Source organism: Cladophialophora yegresii (assembly GCF_000585515.1).
Source record: "Cladophialophora yegresii CBS 114405 chromosome Unknown aczIN-supercont1.3, whole genome shotgun sequence".
NCBI lineage: Eukaryota > Fungi > Ascomycota > Eurotiomycetes > Chaetothyriales > Herpotrichiellaceae > Cladophialophora > Cladophialophora yegresii.
The window spans coordinates 147426-164633 of record NW_006913047.1 but is presented as its reverse complement, the minus strand read 5'-3'; the positions used below and the strand labels follow the sequence as shown (position 1 = coordinate 164633).

General features: G+C 55.5%; 7 protein-coding genes across 7 annotated transcripts; 5 read left to right on the top strand and 2 right to left on the bottom strand.

Annotated features, from left to right (window-relative positions):
• Positions 1-59: 59 nt before the first annotated feature.
• A1O7_03764 (uncharacterized protein) lies at positions 60-2182 on the top strand (the record flags this gene model as incomplete). Its single annotated transcript, XM_007757781.1, has 2 exons — positions 60-1928; positions 1979-2182. 2 exons carry the CDS (start codon positions 60-62, stop codon positions 2180-2182), a joined length of 2073 nt encoding a protein of 690 aa, XP_007755971.1.
• A 756-nt stretch (positions 2183-2938) lies between these two features.
• On the top strand, positions 2939-3811 carry A1O7_03763 (26S proteasome regulatory subunit N12; the record flags this gene model as incomplete). The annotated part of the gene is made up of 2 exons (XM_007757780.1): positions 2939-3490; positions 3545-3811. The coding sequence occupies 2 exons, from the start codon at positions 2939-2941 to the stop codon at positions 3809-3811; spliced, it is 819 nt and encodes a 272-aa protein (XP_007755970.1).
• A 372-nt stretch (positions 3812-4183) lies between these two features.
• Positions 4184-5932, bottom strand: A1O7_03762 (uncharacterized protein; the record flags this gene model as incomplete). The annotated part of the gene is made up of 1 exon (XM_007757779.1): positions 4184-5932. One exon carries the CDS (start codon positions 5930-5932, stop codon positions 4184-4186), a length of 1749 nt encoding a protein of 582 aa, XP_007755969.1.
• Positions 5933-7242: 1310 nt separating this feature from the next.
• On the bottom strand, positions 7243-8307 carry A1O7_03761 (eukaryotic translation initiation factor 3 subunit I; the record flags this gene model as incomplete). The annotated part of the gene is made up of 2 exons (XM_007757778.1): positions 7243-8226; positions 8281-8307. The coding sequence occupies 2 exons, from the start codon at positions 8305-8307 to the stop codon at positions 7243-7245; spliced, it is 1011 nt and encodes a 336-aa protein (XP_007755968.1).
• Positions 8308-9037: 730 nt separating this feature from the next.
• Positions 9038-11857, top strand: A1O7_03760 (formate-tetrahydrofolate ligase; the record flags this gene model as incomplete). The annotated part of the gene is made up of 1 exon (XM_007757777.1): positions 9038-11857. One exon carries the CDS (start codon positions 9038-9040, stop codon positions 11855-11857), a length of 2820 nt encoding a protein of 939 aa, XP_007755967.1.
• Positions 11858-13337: 1480 nt separating this feature from the next.
• Positions 13338-14613, top strand: A1O7_03759 (uncharacterized protein; the record flags this gene model as incomplete). Its single annotated transcript, XM_007757776.1, has 3 exons — positions 13338-13458; positions 13514-14464; positions 14519-14613. The coding sequence occupies 3 exons, from the start codon at positions 13338-13340 to the stop codon at positions 14611-14613; spliced, it is 1167 nt and encodes a 388-aa protein (XP_007755966.1).
• A 1092-nt stretch (positions 14614-15705) lies between these two features.
• A1O7_03758 (uncharacterized protein) lies at positions 15706-17193 on the top strand (the record flags this gene model as incomplete). The annotated part of the gene is made up of 1 exon (XM_007757775.1): positions 15706-17193. The coding sequence occupies one exon, from the start codon at positions 15706-15708 to the stop codon at positions 17191-17193; it is 1488 nt and encodes a 495-aa protein (XP_007755965.1).
• Between the last annotated feature and the right edge of the window lie 15 nt (positions 17194-17208).

Sequence of the window (17208 nt, the reverse complement as noted above, 5' to 3'; positions counted from 1 at the left end):
GCCTTAAACTGTGACGAACACTCGACCTCAGACACCCCTGCGCACCTCTCCTACCCAACATGGCGTTCAACTTCGGCGCCTCAGGTGGAGGGGGTCTCTTTGGTTCAAATAATAATAATAATAGCAACAACACCCCTTCTTCCACCGGAGCAACCAGTGGCGGTTTATTTGGCTCAAGCACCGATAAACCCTCTCAGCCTAGTCTGTTTGGAAATCCATCGGCATCAAGTTCAGGAGGAGCAGGAGGAGGAGGAGGCTTCAGCTTTGGCAGCTTTGGAAAACCTGCCGCGACCGCTGGCTCCGAAGCACAGAACGTGAATACAACGGCTGGCTCGACTGGCGCAGCGCCTAGTCTCTTTACTGGAGGATTTGGCACCCCAGACAAATCGCCTGCCGGTAATCCAGCAACAACATCTGCGCCTCCGCTGTTTGGCTCTACTACTCCTGCAACCACCAAAGCTTTCAGCTTTGGCAATTCCACCACTCCTGCCGGCCCTCCTCCAGCCACTTCAGCCTTTGGCACCAGCACGGGTGGTCCCACCACGAACCTCTTTGGCAGCAAACCGGCTGATGATGGAACGAAACCGAACCCTACCTTTGGTGGTGGCTTCAGCTTCGGGGACAAGACTGGACAGACACCATTCAAGCCAGCCGAGCCCAAACCCTCTGGGTTCAGTTTTGGTGGAGCAGCAGGGCAAGCCACCTTCAAACCCGAAGAACCTAAAGCACCTTCGTTCAATTTCGGCGGAGGCCCAGGCAATACTCCGTTCAAACCTGCAGATCCAACACCAACTACCGCACCCTCGGTGACCACCACCTCGGGCTCGGAGCAGAAATCAGCTTTCTCGATGCCCTCCGCCTCAGCCCCAACAACCTCGCAGCCAGCCGCTTCACAGCAGTTTGGCTTCGGCGCGACATCAAAACCGTCAGAGGGACAAAATCTGTTTGCAAAGCCGACCACAACTGAACCCACAAAGTCGCCCTTCAACTTCTCACAGCCTGCCACGACGCAGCCATCGACGGGATCTTCGACCCCTGCAATGACGGCTTCGAAAAGCATCTTTTCGGGAATGGGGGCGTCTGCACCAGCAAGCACTGCTACCGCCGCAAGCACTGCCGCACCTGCTCCTGCTCCTGCTGCAAATCTCTTCTCTTTCCCTCCCACCACCGGTGGCCAGACGCCCGCGACCTCCGCGGCGACATCGTCTCCCTTTTCTCTCGCGACGACCACGACTTCTCAACCCACAACCACTTCAGCTACAGCGCCAAGTCCTTTCAACTTCACTAAACCGACTACCACGGCTCCTCCTCAACCCTCTTCAACCGCTGCCGCTCCGGGCTCAACCCCATTCTCTGCCTTAGCCACGACAACGACCACTTCGAGCTCCCAACCTGCTACCACGGCTGCAGCCCCGGGCTCCACTCCGTTCCAGGCGTCAACCACCGGTCCAGCTCCTCCGGCGCAGTCCCGACTGCGCAACAAGACCATGGACGAGATCCTCACGCGCTGGGCAACAGACATGTCGCGCTACTCGAAGGAGTTCAAAGAACATGCAGAGACGATTGCTCGTTGGGACCAATTGATCGTTGACAACTCCTCCAAGATCGACAAACTCTACGTCCGCACGCGTACAGCCGAACGTCAGACCGTAAGCGTGGACATGCAGCTGACGGCGGTTGAGAACTCCCAGTCTGAGCTTGAGGCATGGTTGACAAAGTATGAAAATGATGTGGAAGAGATGCTGGCCAAGGACTCTGCTGCTCCTTCCGAATTGGGTGGACCGGATCAAGAACGGGAGCGCACGTACAAGCTTGCTGAGAAGTTGGGTGAGAGACTCGATGAAATGGAGCGAGACTTGGGTGGTATGGTAGAGGAAGTCAACGCTGCGAATGCAAGCTTAAGCAGAAATGGGAAAGGAGACGAGCCGGTAAGATCGCTACCTGTTCGCTGGTCAAGTTCGAGACTAACAAGTCACAGATTACGCAAATCGTCAAGATCCTCAATTCACACCTGATTCAGCTCCAGGCTATTGACCAGGGCACCCAGGCATTGCAGGAGAAGGTCGCTGCGGCACAGAAGGCGGCCAGCCAACTTGGGTACTTGAATGCATCGTCCTTGAATGCGAGCAGCGGGGCAGCTGTGCAAGACTTCTACCGGAGTTACATGGGAAAACGATCGTGATCACAGCACGTCTGACGATCGCTTAGGTGGTGCACTCTGCCTGGCTGTTGACTTCGGCAAAGCAAGAAAGACGGCTTGCCCCGTCAGTCCTGCGAGCGTAGGCGTTGAAGAGGGTGCATAACACCTGATGTGTAGGATTAGAACGAAAAGCAACCTTTGCTTGCCACGGCGCGCATGGGCGGGGGATGAAAAGACTCGGTAAAAAATTGTCGATTACACAGTACGAAGTGTGAAGACAATTCACTTCCAGACCACGGCATAGCACGGCGCCCTGCCCACTCCGCTTGGCAGAGTCGCGCTTCTGTTGAAGCTGCGTCCAAGAACCCTGCCTAGTACTTAGCAGATCGCACTCCTGTAAAAGCGCCGTCCAAAAATAAAGCTTGGCAGACAAGTTAGGGCAGCCAGATCTGACAAGATCTGACCGGATAGACGTCGCAGTTTGAGGAAAGTGTTATACACAGTACATCGTTCACAAGGCTGTGCTTGGCCAAATTAGGTTAGACATTACCGAGCAGGCTGGACATCCATTCGCAAGCGGCTCTGCCTTCAAGCGTGCTTCTGATCCTGGCGGACGTGAACCAACAACTGCAACATTCAAGATTGTGACCTCTTCTACTGTCGACCCCCTCGTTCTCCCGTTCGTTCAGCATCAAAAGTTCCCGCCTGACTCTTATTCCAACCCACCATCAAGCACATCTCGGAAAGTCACCGTAAGGGCATACGCGCCTCCCAAGCAGCGCAACGATGCCTGCAGTCATGTCCTCACAGTCTGCCTCTCTCGACTCCATCCTCCATAGCCTCCAGCAATCTCTCAGCCATGGCGATGCATCGCAAGCACAGCAACAATTACAAAAAGCCAAGATTGCCCTCCTACAGCAGAACGCATTAATACCTTCACCACAAACACCTGTCCAGACTCTGGCCACGGCTCGCTCGATATTAGAAGCTGGCGCCCTGCTTTCCATCCGATCAAGAGATCCCCAATCCTTCATCAGATACTACTCCCAGTTACAGCCCTTTTACGACTTCCCCGGCCTACAACAGCATCCATCAAGGGATCGCTCAAAGATCACGGGGCTCTATCTCCTACTTCTGCTCAGTCAAGGTGACTATGCTGGCTTCCATACGCTGTTGGAGAGCTTGATCGTGGCGGCGGGAGCGAATGGGTCAGCAGTGGTGGAAGAGGATCCATTCATCAAATACCCCATCGAGCTGGAGCGTAGTCTCATGGAGGGCAGCTACGACCAAGTGTGGAGGAAGACGAATGGAAGAGACGTGCCGGGCGAGGAGTTTGGCTTGTTCTCCGATGTATGTTGGCTTCCGTCAACAGTCCTCCCACAATGCTGACCGCTGTGTTTACAGATCCTCATCAACACTATCCGCGTCGAAATCGCCTCTTGCGCAGCCCGTTCATACCCATCCCTCCCGATTGCCTCGGCAAAGAACCTTCTCTTCCTAGACTCCGAGGGTGCAGTCATGGAGTTTGCAAGTGATCAGGGATGGAGTCTCGAGGATGGCAGGATATACTTCCCTGGATTGGAGGATGCGAAGAAGGCACAAGAGGGTGATCAGAAGGAGGTGATTAGCCACATGGTCGGATATGCGAGGGAGTTGGAGAGTATTGTCTGAGCTCTTTTCGGTGCCGTATTAGAAGCGACATGAAGCGCACGACGCCGGAAGACATATGTAAACCTATTCAACAGCATAGCCTGGACTGCCGGCCCCGGGACAGCAATGTCGGCAAGGAACAAGAGAGCATAAGATGGGTGCAAAACGCGAGTCAGATTCTTCTATTGTGCCACGTCTCGGTCTGACGTGGTATGATGCTCACCATGCCATGCTCATATCTTCTACTGGGCTATCAAAGCTCGAGTTCTTTTCTCTACCTCAACGCGAGCCCGCCAACATGCAATCACTTTTCCCCAGCATTTGACGTACACCGCATCCCGAGAATCGAGAGCCACCCGCTCATATTCGCATCATTCGTTTTCAGATCTTTGGTCATGAATATGCCTGAGCCTCGAGCTTGAACTCATCCACGAAAGTCCAGGTACAGATCTTCATGTCGTAAAAGCTCGTGCTCACAACAGTGTAAGTAGGCGCCTCTGTCATCTTTCTAATCATGTTCGTGTCTACGTTCTCGCTCCCGTTCCCAATCCCCATGTTGTACGTGTCGTTGCGAATACCCTTGCCCGGACTTGCATTTTCGAGCCGCGCATCACAGCAGTAGACCATACTCTCGTGGCCGGCGGAAAAGGTCGCGAGAGGCGTGACTGTCCACGTCTCTTCGCTATGCGGCACTTCTGAGCTGGGCAAAACACCGCCACCGCCACTCCCTGTAGCGTAGGTGATGCGGACGATTGCAGCGCCCGCGTGCATTAGAGACGCGAGGACCAGGTAGTGGTGGTGCTGACAAGCGCGGCCGCCTCTGTCCGTGTGGGCGTCGTTGTTGGCTCTGGTGTCTGCATCTGTGGTGTACTGGTCAAGGACCTTCAAGCGCCACACGCCGCCATCCAGGCGTAGTTCGGTTTTCAAGCTTGCTCGGTAGCCGTGGGGATCGGTCTCGAAGATGCGCAGGAACTCGTCGTAGCTGCCGGTGAGGAGGGGGATGGTGCGCGGGGGCATCGGATCCTTCTCCTTCCCTAATACACCACGAGGTGGTGGCGTAAGCGGCAGTATGGCAACCACACCGGCGGTATGATCCCTGCGATCCTTCCACATGTGCGTGGCTTCAAAGGCCCCTTCATCCGACCGGAATGGCGTGGCGGGTGAAACACAACTCGCGACGACCGCGCTATCGTCCCCGCCACTGAGGATCAAGCGCTTGCAACCGCCGCCGTCACCACCATGGACATGTGCCCCATTGTCGCTCGAGGTGTACAACGGCATGTTGATGCTCGCTACAGTCCACGCCTCGAGATCATGCCTGTGCACGACATCACACGAGATCCGCGCCGCCGATACGACGCCATCCGTATCCCCACCGACGCGGTGGTCACTCACGTCCCGCACGTCAGGGATGCTCAGCGTCGTGACGCTCGTCTCGCCGAAACTCGTCGTGGCAGCCAGCGCGACGATCAGCATGTCGTCGACGCCTCTCGTCCCCGTGCGCCGCATCTCCTCGAACCAAGTAAACTGCGTGACTAGTGGCGTGAGGCCGTGCTCGTCATCCTCGCCGACCCGCACACTCCCCAGCGGGAGAAGTCGCGTCGTCACCCTCCTGCCAAGCACGTCCCCTCGAACGACGAGCCTGTAGAAGTCGATGGACGCATTGCTCGTCGCGACGCCCAGCAGCGTCGGGTCCTCCGCGTGGAAATGCACGTCCAGCGCCGCGCAGGGGAGGTCCACTCTGTCGAGGCCGGGGGGTAGCATGCCCGCGTAGCTTGGCGTGAATGTCGAGGACACGGTCATGACGCGCAGGCTGCCCTGCCGGGTTTGGCCCACGTACGAGGTCGGGGCGTCCTTCTTGACGAGGCTGTAGGTGCCCACGATCATGTAGTCCGGGTGGACGGGGCAGATGGCCACGGTGTCGATCTCTTGGTCCAGTGTGCGGGTGGTGTATTGGGAGATTGAAGCGACCTTGTTGGTGGAGCCCATGGTGCTGACGATCGTGGACGGTGAGAGCCAGAGCGCTGGGCTATCGCTGAAGCTGTCTGCGCGCTGGCGGCCTCGTGCTGCATGAAGTCGTCTGAGGTTGGCTTTTACGTTGGCTATCAATTGCGAGATGGACGCGGGTGGCGGCTGTGCCATTGTGGGAGCGCGGGATTGCAAGACGTAGACAAGACTAAGGGCTCTAGGGAGAGTAGGAACTTACATGGAGATTCTTCGCCTCGGGCTAATGTTCGAAGCTACTGTAGCTTCTGGCTGTCTGTGAAGAGAGGGAAAAATCCGCGCAGTTCTGCTGATACAGTACTCGGGGATCGAGGTTGTGACGGCAGACTGGTACTCGTAGACCCATAGCGGCTCGGTCGATAACGGTCACTCAGTCATCCGCACGCGAACCGACTATGGTCTAGCACAACGAGGTAAGGACGAAATGTAGCAGAAATGATATGGTGATCCAAGGTTGTGCTGGTTGGAATGCAATCCTCAGCCTCGTCACGTGTAGGGGTATCTAATGAGCTCATAATCGATCATCTAGCATATCCGAATGTCTCGCGCCTGGAGTGGAATCAAGGTTGACTGCAAAGTAGCAGGCCGCGAGACGTTGGAAACGGTAAAAAGGGACTGGGTGCCAGAAGTGCTTCTCGGAGTGTCACTAGATGACTCTGCACTCATAGGAAATTTGTGTGACTGTGCACTGGCGGTCCTCTCATTTGTTCCTCAGTCGCCTACAAAGTCGCTACTCTGCTGGAGCGCTGAAAACCCCGGTATAACCCTCCATTTTCATGACCATCTACCAAGTCAAGGCGGCACGCACCGTCGTGGACATTATGAGCCACTAGCGGCGCCATCCATATCGCCTTCACCTATTCGGCTTGGGTCGGAGGCGATCATCGAATCGAACCACCAGTGAGCAGCCAGGCATCAAAGCCCGCTGCTAATTTCACTAGCTAGAGCAGACGCGACTCCCGGGCAAGCTGCTGGGAGGTGACCAAACATAACGACGACAGTGAAGTGTCGTGCCCGAGTCCGGAGCTAGACCTTGCTTGCCTGGGTATCGATGAGGTATCGAACTTGAGAACGGTCGCAGAGTTGCTGCACAGCTTCAAGGTCCCAAAGATCTTATTCTTTGTTCTGACTCCGAGACATCGTCTCGAGGTTTATTTTGGTCGCTTGTGCTTGAGCCAATATCAGGTCGCATGCCATTGGACGCGCGACTTCGTCAATAATATGTCGCCGATGGTCTAAGGGCGTTATCTGATGGCTGGATGGCGGACCAAAGACGTAAAGAACCCCATTCAGTTTGGGTGGCCAGTAGGAGGTACACCGCCCGCACCTACCCACCAGATTTTTTACTCATGATGCTGGTCGTCGAAATCCAAGACAACTTTTGGTTCCCCGTGATCATACACTCTCACCAATGCGGGGTATCTTGAAGCAGAACGGACACATCAGCACTACTTCCGTGCTTGCTCCCTCTCGACCTCGTACATGAAGTCGAAGTAGGACTTGTCGAAAGCGTGCATTCTGACGTACCCGTCTTCGCCCCCACTTGCATATGAGATGCCTTGCGGGTGGACTGAGATGGTGTTCAGCGGACCAAAGTGACCTCTTACGCGACCGATCTCATCCTCAAAGATTTTGTGGTAGAATCGAGCCTCGAATTTGCCCTGCCTGGCTGAAGTGGTGGTAACGTCCATGGCCGCTTGACCGCCTCCTAGAATGACAAAGTCCTTTTTGGGCGTGATGGCAGCAGTGTTCAGCGGTGTATCAGCAACGTAAGTCTTGAGAATGCTCAGATCCCGCGTGGACAAAATCTTAGCAGACTTGTCTTTTCCGGCGGTGATGAAGTATGTGCGGTCGGGAGAGAATTGCAGGTCGTTGATGGTCGTGTCGAACTCGTGGACCTCCATGCTCATCAAAAGCTCGCCAGTCTTTGCGTCCCACTGCGACACGGTTCCGTCCTCGTGTCCCGAGATGATATATCTGTCCAGATAACTCCATCCGGCTACTGTGGCTTTGCTTTCTTCGCAGGTGATTTTTAAGCTGTGCTCGTCCGTCTGGTCCGTCAAATCAGTACCATACCGAACGTCGTAGACCACGATAGTCCCAAGGTATCCCATTCTCTTCTCCGTGACTGCGAGCAGTTGCTTTCCGTCTTCACTGAATTGAACCCTCTTAACAGCGGTGGGAAACTCCCACGTCTTCACGCATTCTCCTGTTCGAATGTCCCACAGCTTTATCGTATTGTCGGCCGCCCCGGAGGCGAGAAGTTCGGTGTTCGGGGATACATCCACAGTCCAGATTGCGCCTTGGTGGCCACTGTACGTTCCTAGCCGCTCTCCGTTGCTGGTGTACCACGCACAGATGACTTTGTCTTTCGCGACCGAGAAGAGGAGGTCGCCGTCCTTGTTGTATTTGATTTGGTTGAGCGATCGCTCCTGAAGAAGTTTGTCAGTCAGTTTTCTGGTGGATGTTCCTTACACCCCACTCACATGGCCTTGCAAGAGTATGGGCCTCATTATGGAGTCTGATTCTGTTTGAAATATCGGCAGTGCGTAGAGAAGAATCTTCTGGGATTCAAATACTCGGAGAATATCAGGTGTAGAGTGTGATGGCTGCCTTTGATCGAGGAGTCATCGGCGAAAGATGTGGGCAAATTCAGGCCAAGATTGCGGTGCGCTACGGGGGATCAAGTTAGTCTTGCTCGGCCGTAGGCGTCACGAGTCACGCAGCTCGGGGATATTGATGTTGCACGATTCAGGTCCAGAAAAATTCCGTGACGGGAATCTTGAAACCATCGTCACAACTTTTACCCGGCGTGCTGGACGATGGATGCGGTTCAAGAGCCAGGAATACCCTCTCCTTGGTCACCTGGAACGATATTTCTACGGAGCTGTGAGCTCTGATATGGCCAGCAGGTTATCTAGTGCGACGCATCTCAATGGTATATTGGCAAGTCGCGTTCCTCTCAAGCTTGCATCGTTCTCCAAAACTCGTCTCCGCGCTCCGACTTCACCCTCTTCTCTTCACCCTCTCATAAGCCCGACCGCCCATCGAGCTGTCTCTCCGGTCAGCTTGACCTGCCGGGGTCTGTCTTCGTACAGGAAGGGACCTGCTGGTCAGAAGTCATCTTATTTCCAGGCTCACACTCCGCCGACTCGTCCCTTACCTGAAGGAGTCACACGAGCAGGACTGCTCCCTCTCTCACTGTCGCTGCAGTCACGATCTTTTTCCCGTACAGCGGTCAAGATGGGGGCTACCAAGATCGATGGCAAGGTGGTTGCCCAGAAGATCAGGGAGCGGCTGGCCGAGGAGATCAAGGAGAAACAAAAGAACAACCCCCGTTACCGGCCATGCTTGAAGATCATTCAAGTTGGGGACCGACCAGATTCGTCTACCTACGTGCGAATGAAGTTGAAAGCAGCTCAAGAAGCCGGTATTGACTGCGCTCTGATACATTTGCCCGAGACCATATCGGAGCCCGAGCTGCTGCAGCAAATCATTGATTTCAACAACGACCCTGCTGTGCATGGTATTCTCGTCCAATTGCCCATTCCCAAGCATCTCTCGGAACATGCAATCACATCTGCTGTCGTGGACGAGAAGGATGTTGATGGATTCGGGACCATGAATATTGGCGAGCTTGCGAAGCGAGGCGGGAAGCCATACTTCGTCCCTTGCACACCTAAAGGCGTTATGGTGTTGCTGCAAGAGAGTGGTGTCGAGGTCAAGGGCAAGAACGCTGTCGTCCTCGGTCGCAGTGACATCGTGGGCAGCCCGGTCAGCTACCTTCTGAAGAATGCCGACGCCACTGTCACAGTCTGCCATTCAAAGACACAGAATATCAAGGACGTGGTCAAGCAAGCTGATGTCGTGGTTGCTGCTATCGGGCAGCCAGGGTTCGTAAAGGGAGACTGGCTGAAGCCGGGCGCAGTCGTGATCGACGTCGGGACAAATTACATCTCTGATCCGTCCAAGAGTTCAGGTCAGCGCCTTGTTGGTGATGTCGACTTTGAGTCGGCGGCTGAGGTCGCTTCTCAGATCACTCCTGTTCCGGGTGGTGTTGGCCCCATGACAGTTGCAATGCTCATGCAGAACGTTGTCGAATCGGCCTCGGCCTATTTCGAGAAACTGAAGTCAAGGCACGTAACTCCATTGCCAATCAAGGTCCAGACACCTGTGCCATCCGACATTGCAATTTCCCGCTCACAGCACCCGAGACAGATAACGCACATAGCTACTGACATTGGCATCGCTCCTCACGAGCTAGAGCCGTATGGTGCTTACAAAGCCAAAGTCGACCTGTCGGTGCTTTCAAGGCTTGAGCACCGAAAGAATGGCAAGTATATCTTGGTTTCTGGTATCACTCCGACCCCTCTGGGCGAAGGCAAGTCCACCACCACAATGGGTCTCACGCAAGCACTGGGTGCGCATCTGAACAAAGTGACCTTTGCGAATGTGCGACAACCCAGTATGGGTCCGACCTTTGGCATCAAAGGTGGTGCGGCCGGTGGTGGGTACAGTCAAGTCATTCCTATGGATGAGTTCAATCTTCATCTGACGGGTGACATCCACGCGATTACTGCTGCCAATAACCTGTTAGCGGCTGCGATCGATACGCGCATGTTCCACGAATCCACACAGAAGGACGGTGCTCTCTTCAAGAGGTTGGTGCCTAGCAAAAAAGGCAAGCGAGAGTTCGCCCCAGTCATGCTTCGAAGACTCAAGAAACTGGGAATCGACAAGACAGACCCGAACGAGCTCACAGAAGACGAGATCCGTCGGTTCGCACGCCTCGACATCGATCCTGAGACAATCACATGGCGGAGAGTGCTCGACGTCAATGACAGACACCTGCGAGGCATCACAATCGGCCAAGCACCTACAGAAAAAGGTCATACCCGAGAGACAGCCTTTGACATCTCCGTGGCAAGTGAGTGCATGGCGATCCTTGCCTTGAGCACCGACCTCAGGGACATGCGCGAGCGTCTTGGCCGCATGGTGATCGGCTCATCCAGGGCTGGAGAGCCCGTCACTTGCGACGATATTGGCGCTGGCGGTGCTCTCACGGCACTGATGAAGGATGCTATCAAACCCAACCTGATGCAGACTTTGGAGGGCACTCCTGTCTTTGTCCATGCTGGGCCATTCGCAAACATCAGCATCGGCAACAGCTCTGTCTTAGCGGACAAGGTTGCACTTAAACTGGCGGGGACTGAGCCTGATGAAGACCATGAAGCGAAAGCCGGATTTGTCGTTACCGAAGCCGGCTTCGATTTCACCATGGGTGGCGAGAGATTCTTCAACATCAAATCCCGAGCCTCCGGCCTCGTGCCCGACGTCGTCGTCGTCGTTGCTACGATCCGAGCACTAAAAGTCCATGGCGGAGGTCCCGAGATTTCGGCTGGAGCCTCTCTGCCAGAGGCGTATCGAACCGAGAATGTCGAAATGCTACGCGCCGGATGTGTCAACCTCAGAAAGCATATCGCCAACGCCAAGTCCTACGGCGTTCCCGTTGTTGTGGCCATCAACAAATTCGAGACTGATACTGAAGCCGAGCTCAAAGTCATAGAAGAGGAAGCTCTTGCTGCGGGCGCGGAAGCGGCTGTGCCAGCTAACCACTGGGCTGAAGGAGGTGCTGGCGCTGTTGATCTTGCCAAGGCCGTAGTTGAGGCTTCGTCGAAGCCAAAGGACTTCAAATTTCTCTACGGCCTCGAGGGCAACGTCCACGAGCGCATCGAGAAGATCGGCAAAGAAATGTACGGCGCGGACAAGGTCGAGTTCAGCGAGTTGGCCCAACAGAAGGTGGACATGTACACTAAACAGGGCTTTGGGAATCTGCCCATTTGCATTGCGAAGACGCAGTACTCGCTGAGCCATGATCCCGCGCTGAAAGGCGCACCCACTGGCTTCACCGTCCCGATCCGGGACGTCAGGTTGGCTGTTGGGGCTGGCTATCTGTATGCCTTGGCTGCAGACATTCAAACCATTCCCGGCCTGCCCACGGCGCCGGGATATCTGAATGTGGACGTGGATCCGGAGACCGGGGAGATAGACGGGTTGTTCTGAATGGGTATGTGGCGGTCTCATGACGGATATCGGTTAGATGCATGGCTTTTTATGACTTTCAACAACAGACGACTTCAGAGATACCCTCAACGTTTCCGAGAGATAGTACTACAGTAGATAAAAACTGTCCGGGCGGTTCAACTATGCTGATCACCTTTGGTCAAGTGGACGAAGTGAGTTAGTTAACTAGAGTAGATGCCTATGTCGTACCTGATTTTCGTGAATACTATCCTGGGGCGGTCAACGCGGATGTTTTCGCGTTGCTCAAGGTCAGGCGCAGTACGGAATACCTCGCATACCCACATAAGCTGGAGACAACAAGGACATCTTTTGCTTTTCTGATAGCGTAACCGAGTCCGGTGCTCGAGACGTTCCAGATCCATTGTTCAGCCCTTCGTGTAAGACGTCTCTTCCCCAGTCAGCCCTGCCGGAGTTCACGCAGTGTAAAGGTATTGCCGGCGTCTAGCAATCCGGGGTGCAGCAATTAGCGCGAGGGAGAACTCGGGGTGTTGAGGCCTGTGAAGCTGCCTTTCTGATTCTACAGCCGTAGCCAAGGCACATTCGGAGGAGCACGTCGGGTTCATGTCGCTGAAGAAGGCCTCAACTGTCGGATGTTTCTGCGCGAGGAAGGAGGCTCGGCTTGATGAGGCTTCCTGCGTTGATCTTAGCGCCATGGAGTCGTGCTGCCCGAGCTCTGAGTAATGTCGTTTCACCCGGACCAGAGTCACCTTCAGAGCGAGAAGATATCCTGGTCGTACATAGCCCTCAATGCCGTGGAGCAAATTTGAGTGTGAGCCGTCATGTGTGGTGACACCAAATCGCATCGGGCGTCAGAGGGAATTGGAAGACAACTTGCGGTGGAACTTCCATGGCTTCATGTTCGCTGGTGTAACGATATCATCTTGTGCTGGGCTGGATTCCGCGCCAACGGTCCGAAGTAGGTTACATATCAACGTCAGATAGAGCAAGTCAGCGTCATTCAAACTTCCGGCACAATTTCTCAGCGCGCCCTGCCAGCTCGTTCAGCTCCGTTGTCACGCCCGTGCACCCTGGTCGGCTTTGTCTTGGTCATTGAAGAGCGAGCTTCTGGCCTGAGCTCAGATTCAGCTGCGAGCTCTAGCCTCGGTACTTTGTATGCTTTCGGCTTTCTTGGACAGGACTGCTCTTGGTGAGTAATTCGTCCCTTACCTTCCACCCTCCTGCAGCATTTCAGAGATGCACGGTGAGGGGATTATCATGTTTGACTCCACGTCACTCATCAGTCTCCTCCTTCTGTTGTACGTGGATTAGTCAGTCTGTACCTCATACTCTGATCCTATACGCATGACCATTGCTCTCAGTAACCAATCCCACATACAAGAAGCGAACTGGCATCGACATTATTCGCGGATCATCCTTGGCAATTCAGTGCGATCGACGGGCGCTGCGCTATTCCGACATCTATTTTTATAAGTACGGGGCTCCGTCAGAAACGCTGGAAATGGGTATATCGCCCTTCAAGATCGATATACCCGAACATGAAGTCGACCGGCTTAAGAGGAAGCTGCGAGACACGAGGCTGCCAAAACGGCCGATTGTTCCTGAGGCAGGCAGCGATTATGGTATGCCATGTTAGCAATCACTACGCTTCGGTGCTGACCTTTATGTCGCGTACAGGCCCTCCTGTAGAGTGGTTTCATCGCCTCCACAACACATGGCTGCATGACTTCGACTGGTCCTCTGTGCAAACGCATCTGAACCGACATGATCACTTCCTTGCGGATATTGACGACGAGGCTTTCAGCCTCAAGGTTCATTTCACGCACACCAAATCTATCAGAGATGATGCCATCCCGCTCATGTTCATCCACGGCTGGCCTAGCTCCTTCCACGAGTTTGATCGCGTGGTTGACGCACTCGCCAATCCGGAGGACCCCTCGCACCGCGCATTCCACGTCGTCGTTCCCAGTTTGCCAGGCTTCTGCTGGTCTTCTCCTCCTCCACGACGAGGCTGGACCATGAAAGATACAGCCCGAGTGTTCAACAAACTCATGAATCAGCTCGGGTATAACAGCTATGTGGTCCAAGCCGGTGACTGGGGCTCATTTGTTGCTCGCGAGTTGGGCGCCCGCTTCGAAGAATGCAAAGCTGTGCATTTCAACTTCTGTCCCGTCGAGCTGGATGAGAGTATCACCGACCTGACGCCCCGGGAGAAGGTAATCAAGCAAAGACAGCACGACTGGCTAGACAAGCACCTGGGATATGCAGTCGTCATGCGCACCCGTCCACACACCATCGGCTTTGCCCTGACAGACAACCCAGTCGGCATCCTGGCGTGGGTTGGAGAGAAATTCATCGAAGCCGTCCACCCGTCGAAGCTCGAACCTCCAGATCCAGTCTGGGACCAAGCGATTCTTACGACGTGCAGCTTGTACTACTTCGCGGATTGTATCATGACTTCATCGTTGCCATACTTTGAGGGCATCAAGCACTCTGAGTTTGGGAATTTCTTCCTCAAGAAGGAGAACTATGTCAGCGTCCCGATGGGCTATACCAGTTTTCTGTATGATACGAGGCCCGGGACTGAGAGGAGTGTGAAGCAGACGGGGAACATGGTATTCTACAATGGTGAGTCTTTGGTGGCAGTGTGACGACGCGATTCACTAACCTCATTTCCCGCAGAGTGTGACGATGGCGGCCATTTTGCCGCGCTCGAAACACCCGACGTCATTCTTCGGGACTGTCGGAAATTCTTTGGTCAGTGGTTCAAGACTTGATGCCGGGTTTGATGACGGATGAGCCATCTTAACAACCGGGTGCCCCTCCAGCTGAGCGTCATTCTTCAGAAGCTCAGACAACATCTTGTAATATGGGAACGGCAATGCAGACGGTTGGGACGATGCGCAGTGAACTCAACGTCCTACCTTGGCGGCAGGTTGGCCATGATATCCCTGCTATTCCCTGTCGCTGACGACTTCTCGCTCGCCCCGACGAACATACCTTTGACGTTTCGTGGGTCAATTCCACTGGTGCTTGTTGGCGCGGACGTGTTGATGCGACCGGAACTGGAGAATAGAGGCCCCCTGTCGAGCCCGCCACTTCCCGAATTCGCGAAACGGTTTCTCAGTACTAGATTCAGCTATTTAGCCGCGGCGACGCTGCAGTCTACCAAATTCGACGACATCTCCCGGTTTTTGCGCGAAAATCACCTATATTGTCCACGCCTGCAGGGTGAAGATCTGCGGGAATTGGCGAGTCTCAGGATGGGTGGAGAGTTGATCATGGAGGATGGCTGGGTTGGCCATGGAGGGAGAGATCACTCGCTGTCCGGGTGGACATGTAGACGATCGGGTGTCCGGAAGAAGGCTGCGCGCTTGTAGATATGTGTGGTACCTACGGAAGAATACTAGCCGTAACGAGTCTTCATGCTATGTGCCCACTCGAGCCTACTCAGGTCATAAAAGGTAGTTGAATGGATGAGAAACTTGTCCGAAGCAATGGCCGTAGGTGCTCATTCAGTGTGTAGTGAGTGGTAGGTCAATGTACGGAGTAAGGTGAGTGGTGGTAGCCCAGTCCGTATGACGTCACACGCCGCTCGCGATATGCCCACCCCCATGCTCCGAGATTGCCTCGATTAATCAGGCAAGGCTGAACCACACCTCTCCTCTCCCGAAGAGAAAACCCGGGCCACCCATTAGTCCATCGACTGGCGAGCTAGGAGTAGACAGCATACGAGGACAGCAAGCAGATCCTGATCTTGGCCTCCACCCGAGTCTGTCCTTCCATCACGACTCTCGCATCTGACAGTCAAGCTCGAATCACCACCATGAGACACAGGCGATAAATGATAATGCCCGCGCCACGACGCCATGACGATTGCTTCTTCGACGCTCAGGGGTCTGGGCTTGAGCTGGAGCCCGCCCTCGTCCTTGTCTCTGCTCCTGCCTTTGGTCGATAAATACTCCTGGGGCTCCCGACCTTTATGCACCCAGGTCCAGGTCCAGCGGCCTCACACTCGTACCTTATTGTCAAGTAAGATTCGAGACGGCCCTGGACTGGTCCGTGTAGATCCACGACGGCCTTCATCCCCGCGAACCCTTGCGCCGCCACGATGGCCCTCGTCGCTGTCGTGGAGCCGAGCAGCATCCACGCAGAGACTCACCACAGACCAGGACACGCGCCTGGTGGACTCGGCGCTCGACGCCAAGACCGGCAAGATCACATGCGTCTACTTCGACAAGTCCGGCCGCGTGGACCGCGAGCACAGAAAGAAACCCCTACAGCTTACAAAGGCGGAGATCGCGGCCCAGTTCGAGCTCCGCCACCGCGACCTGCGGGACATTGATCTGCGGAGCGAGGGTGTCACGCGCATCCTCGTCCGCCCGTCGACCATCCTGCTGCAGTTCTTCCAACTCTGCATGATCGTGCAGGCCGACGAAGCGCTCCTTATCAACAACGCTGCCGCGGTAGGGACGAAAGCAGATCCGAACGAAGACGACGATAGCCTCGACGCCGACATTGGCAATGTGGCGGCAGAGAAAGAACGCGACTCTGCCCACGACAAAGCCCAGGCCCAAACCCGCCAGCAGCAGCAGCAGCAGTTCTACAACGACTTCGAGCAGCGCATGGCCGCCCCGACGGCCGAGATGGCCGACATTCCCGAACTGCCGTACGAGTTGCGCGCCGTCGAGGCCGCGCTCGTGGCCGTCCTGACATCACTGCGCGGGGACTTTGTGACCGCGCGCCAGCAGGCCGAAGAGGCGGCGCGCAGCCTGCGCCTCGACTCGGGCGCCGGCTCCATCGGGCTGGACCGCGTCTTCGAGCGGACCCGGGCGCTCTCCAAGATCGAACAAAAGGCCCGCCTGGTGCGCGACACGATCCGCGACGTCCTCGACGCGGACGACGACCTGGCGGGCATGTACCTGACGGACCGGCGTGCCGGGAAGCCGCACGACGTCTCGGACCACCAAGAGGCCGAGTACATGCTCGAGGCGTACCACAAGGCGGCCGACACGCTGGTCGAGGCGGCGCAGGCCGTGATCGACATTCTGCGCAAGAAGGAGAACACGTTCCGCTCGTCGCTGGCCGTGCAGCGCAACCAGATCATGTTCCTCGAGGCCAGGATCGCCATCCACACGCTCGGCCTCGCGGCGGGCACCATGGTCGCCGGCCTGTTCGGCATGAACCTGGTCAACTATCTCGAGGAGGCGCCGTACGGGTTCTTCTACATCACGGGCGTGTGCATCGTGCTGAGCTCGCTGTTCTCCATGTACGGCATGCGGAGCTATTGGCGCATTCAGAGCCTCAAGGGCATCCAGCGGTCGAAGGCGGGTGGTCTTGGGCGGCGTCGGTGGTGAGGTAAAATCATCTAC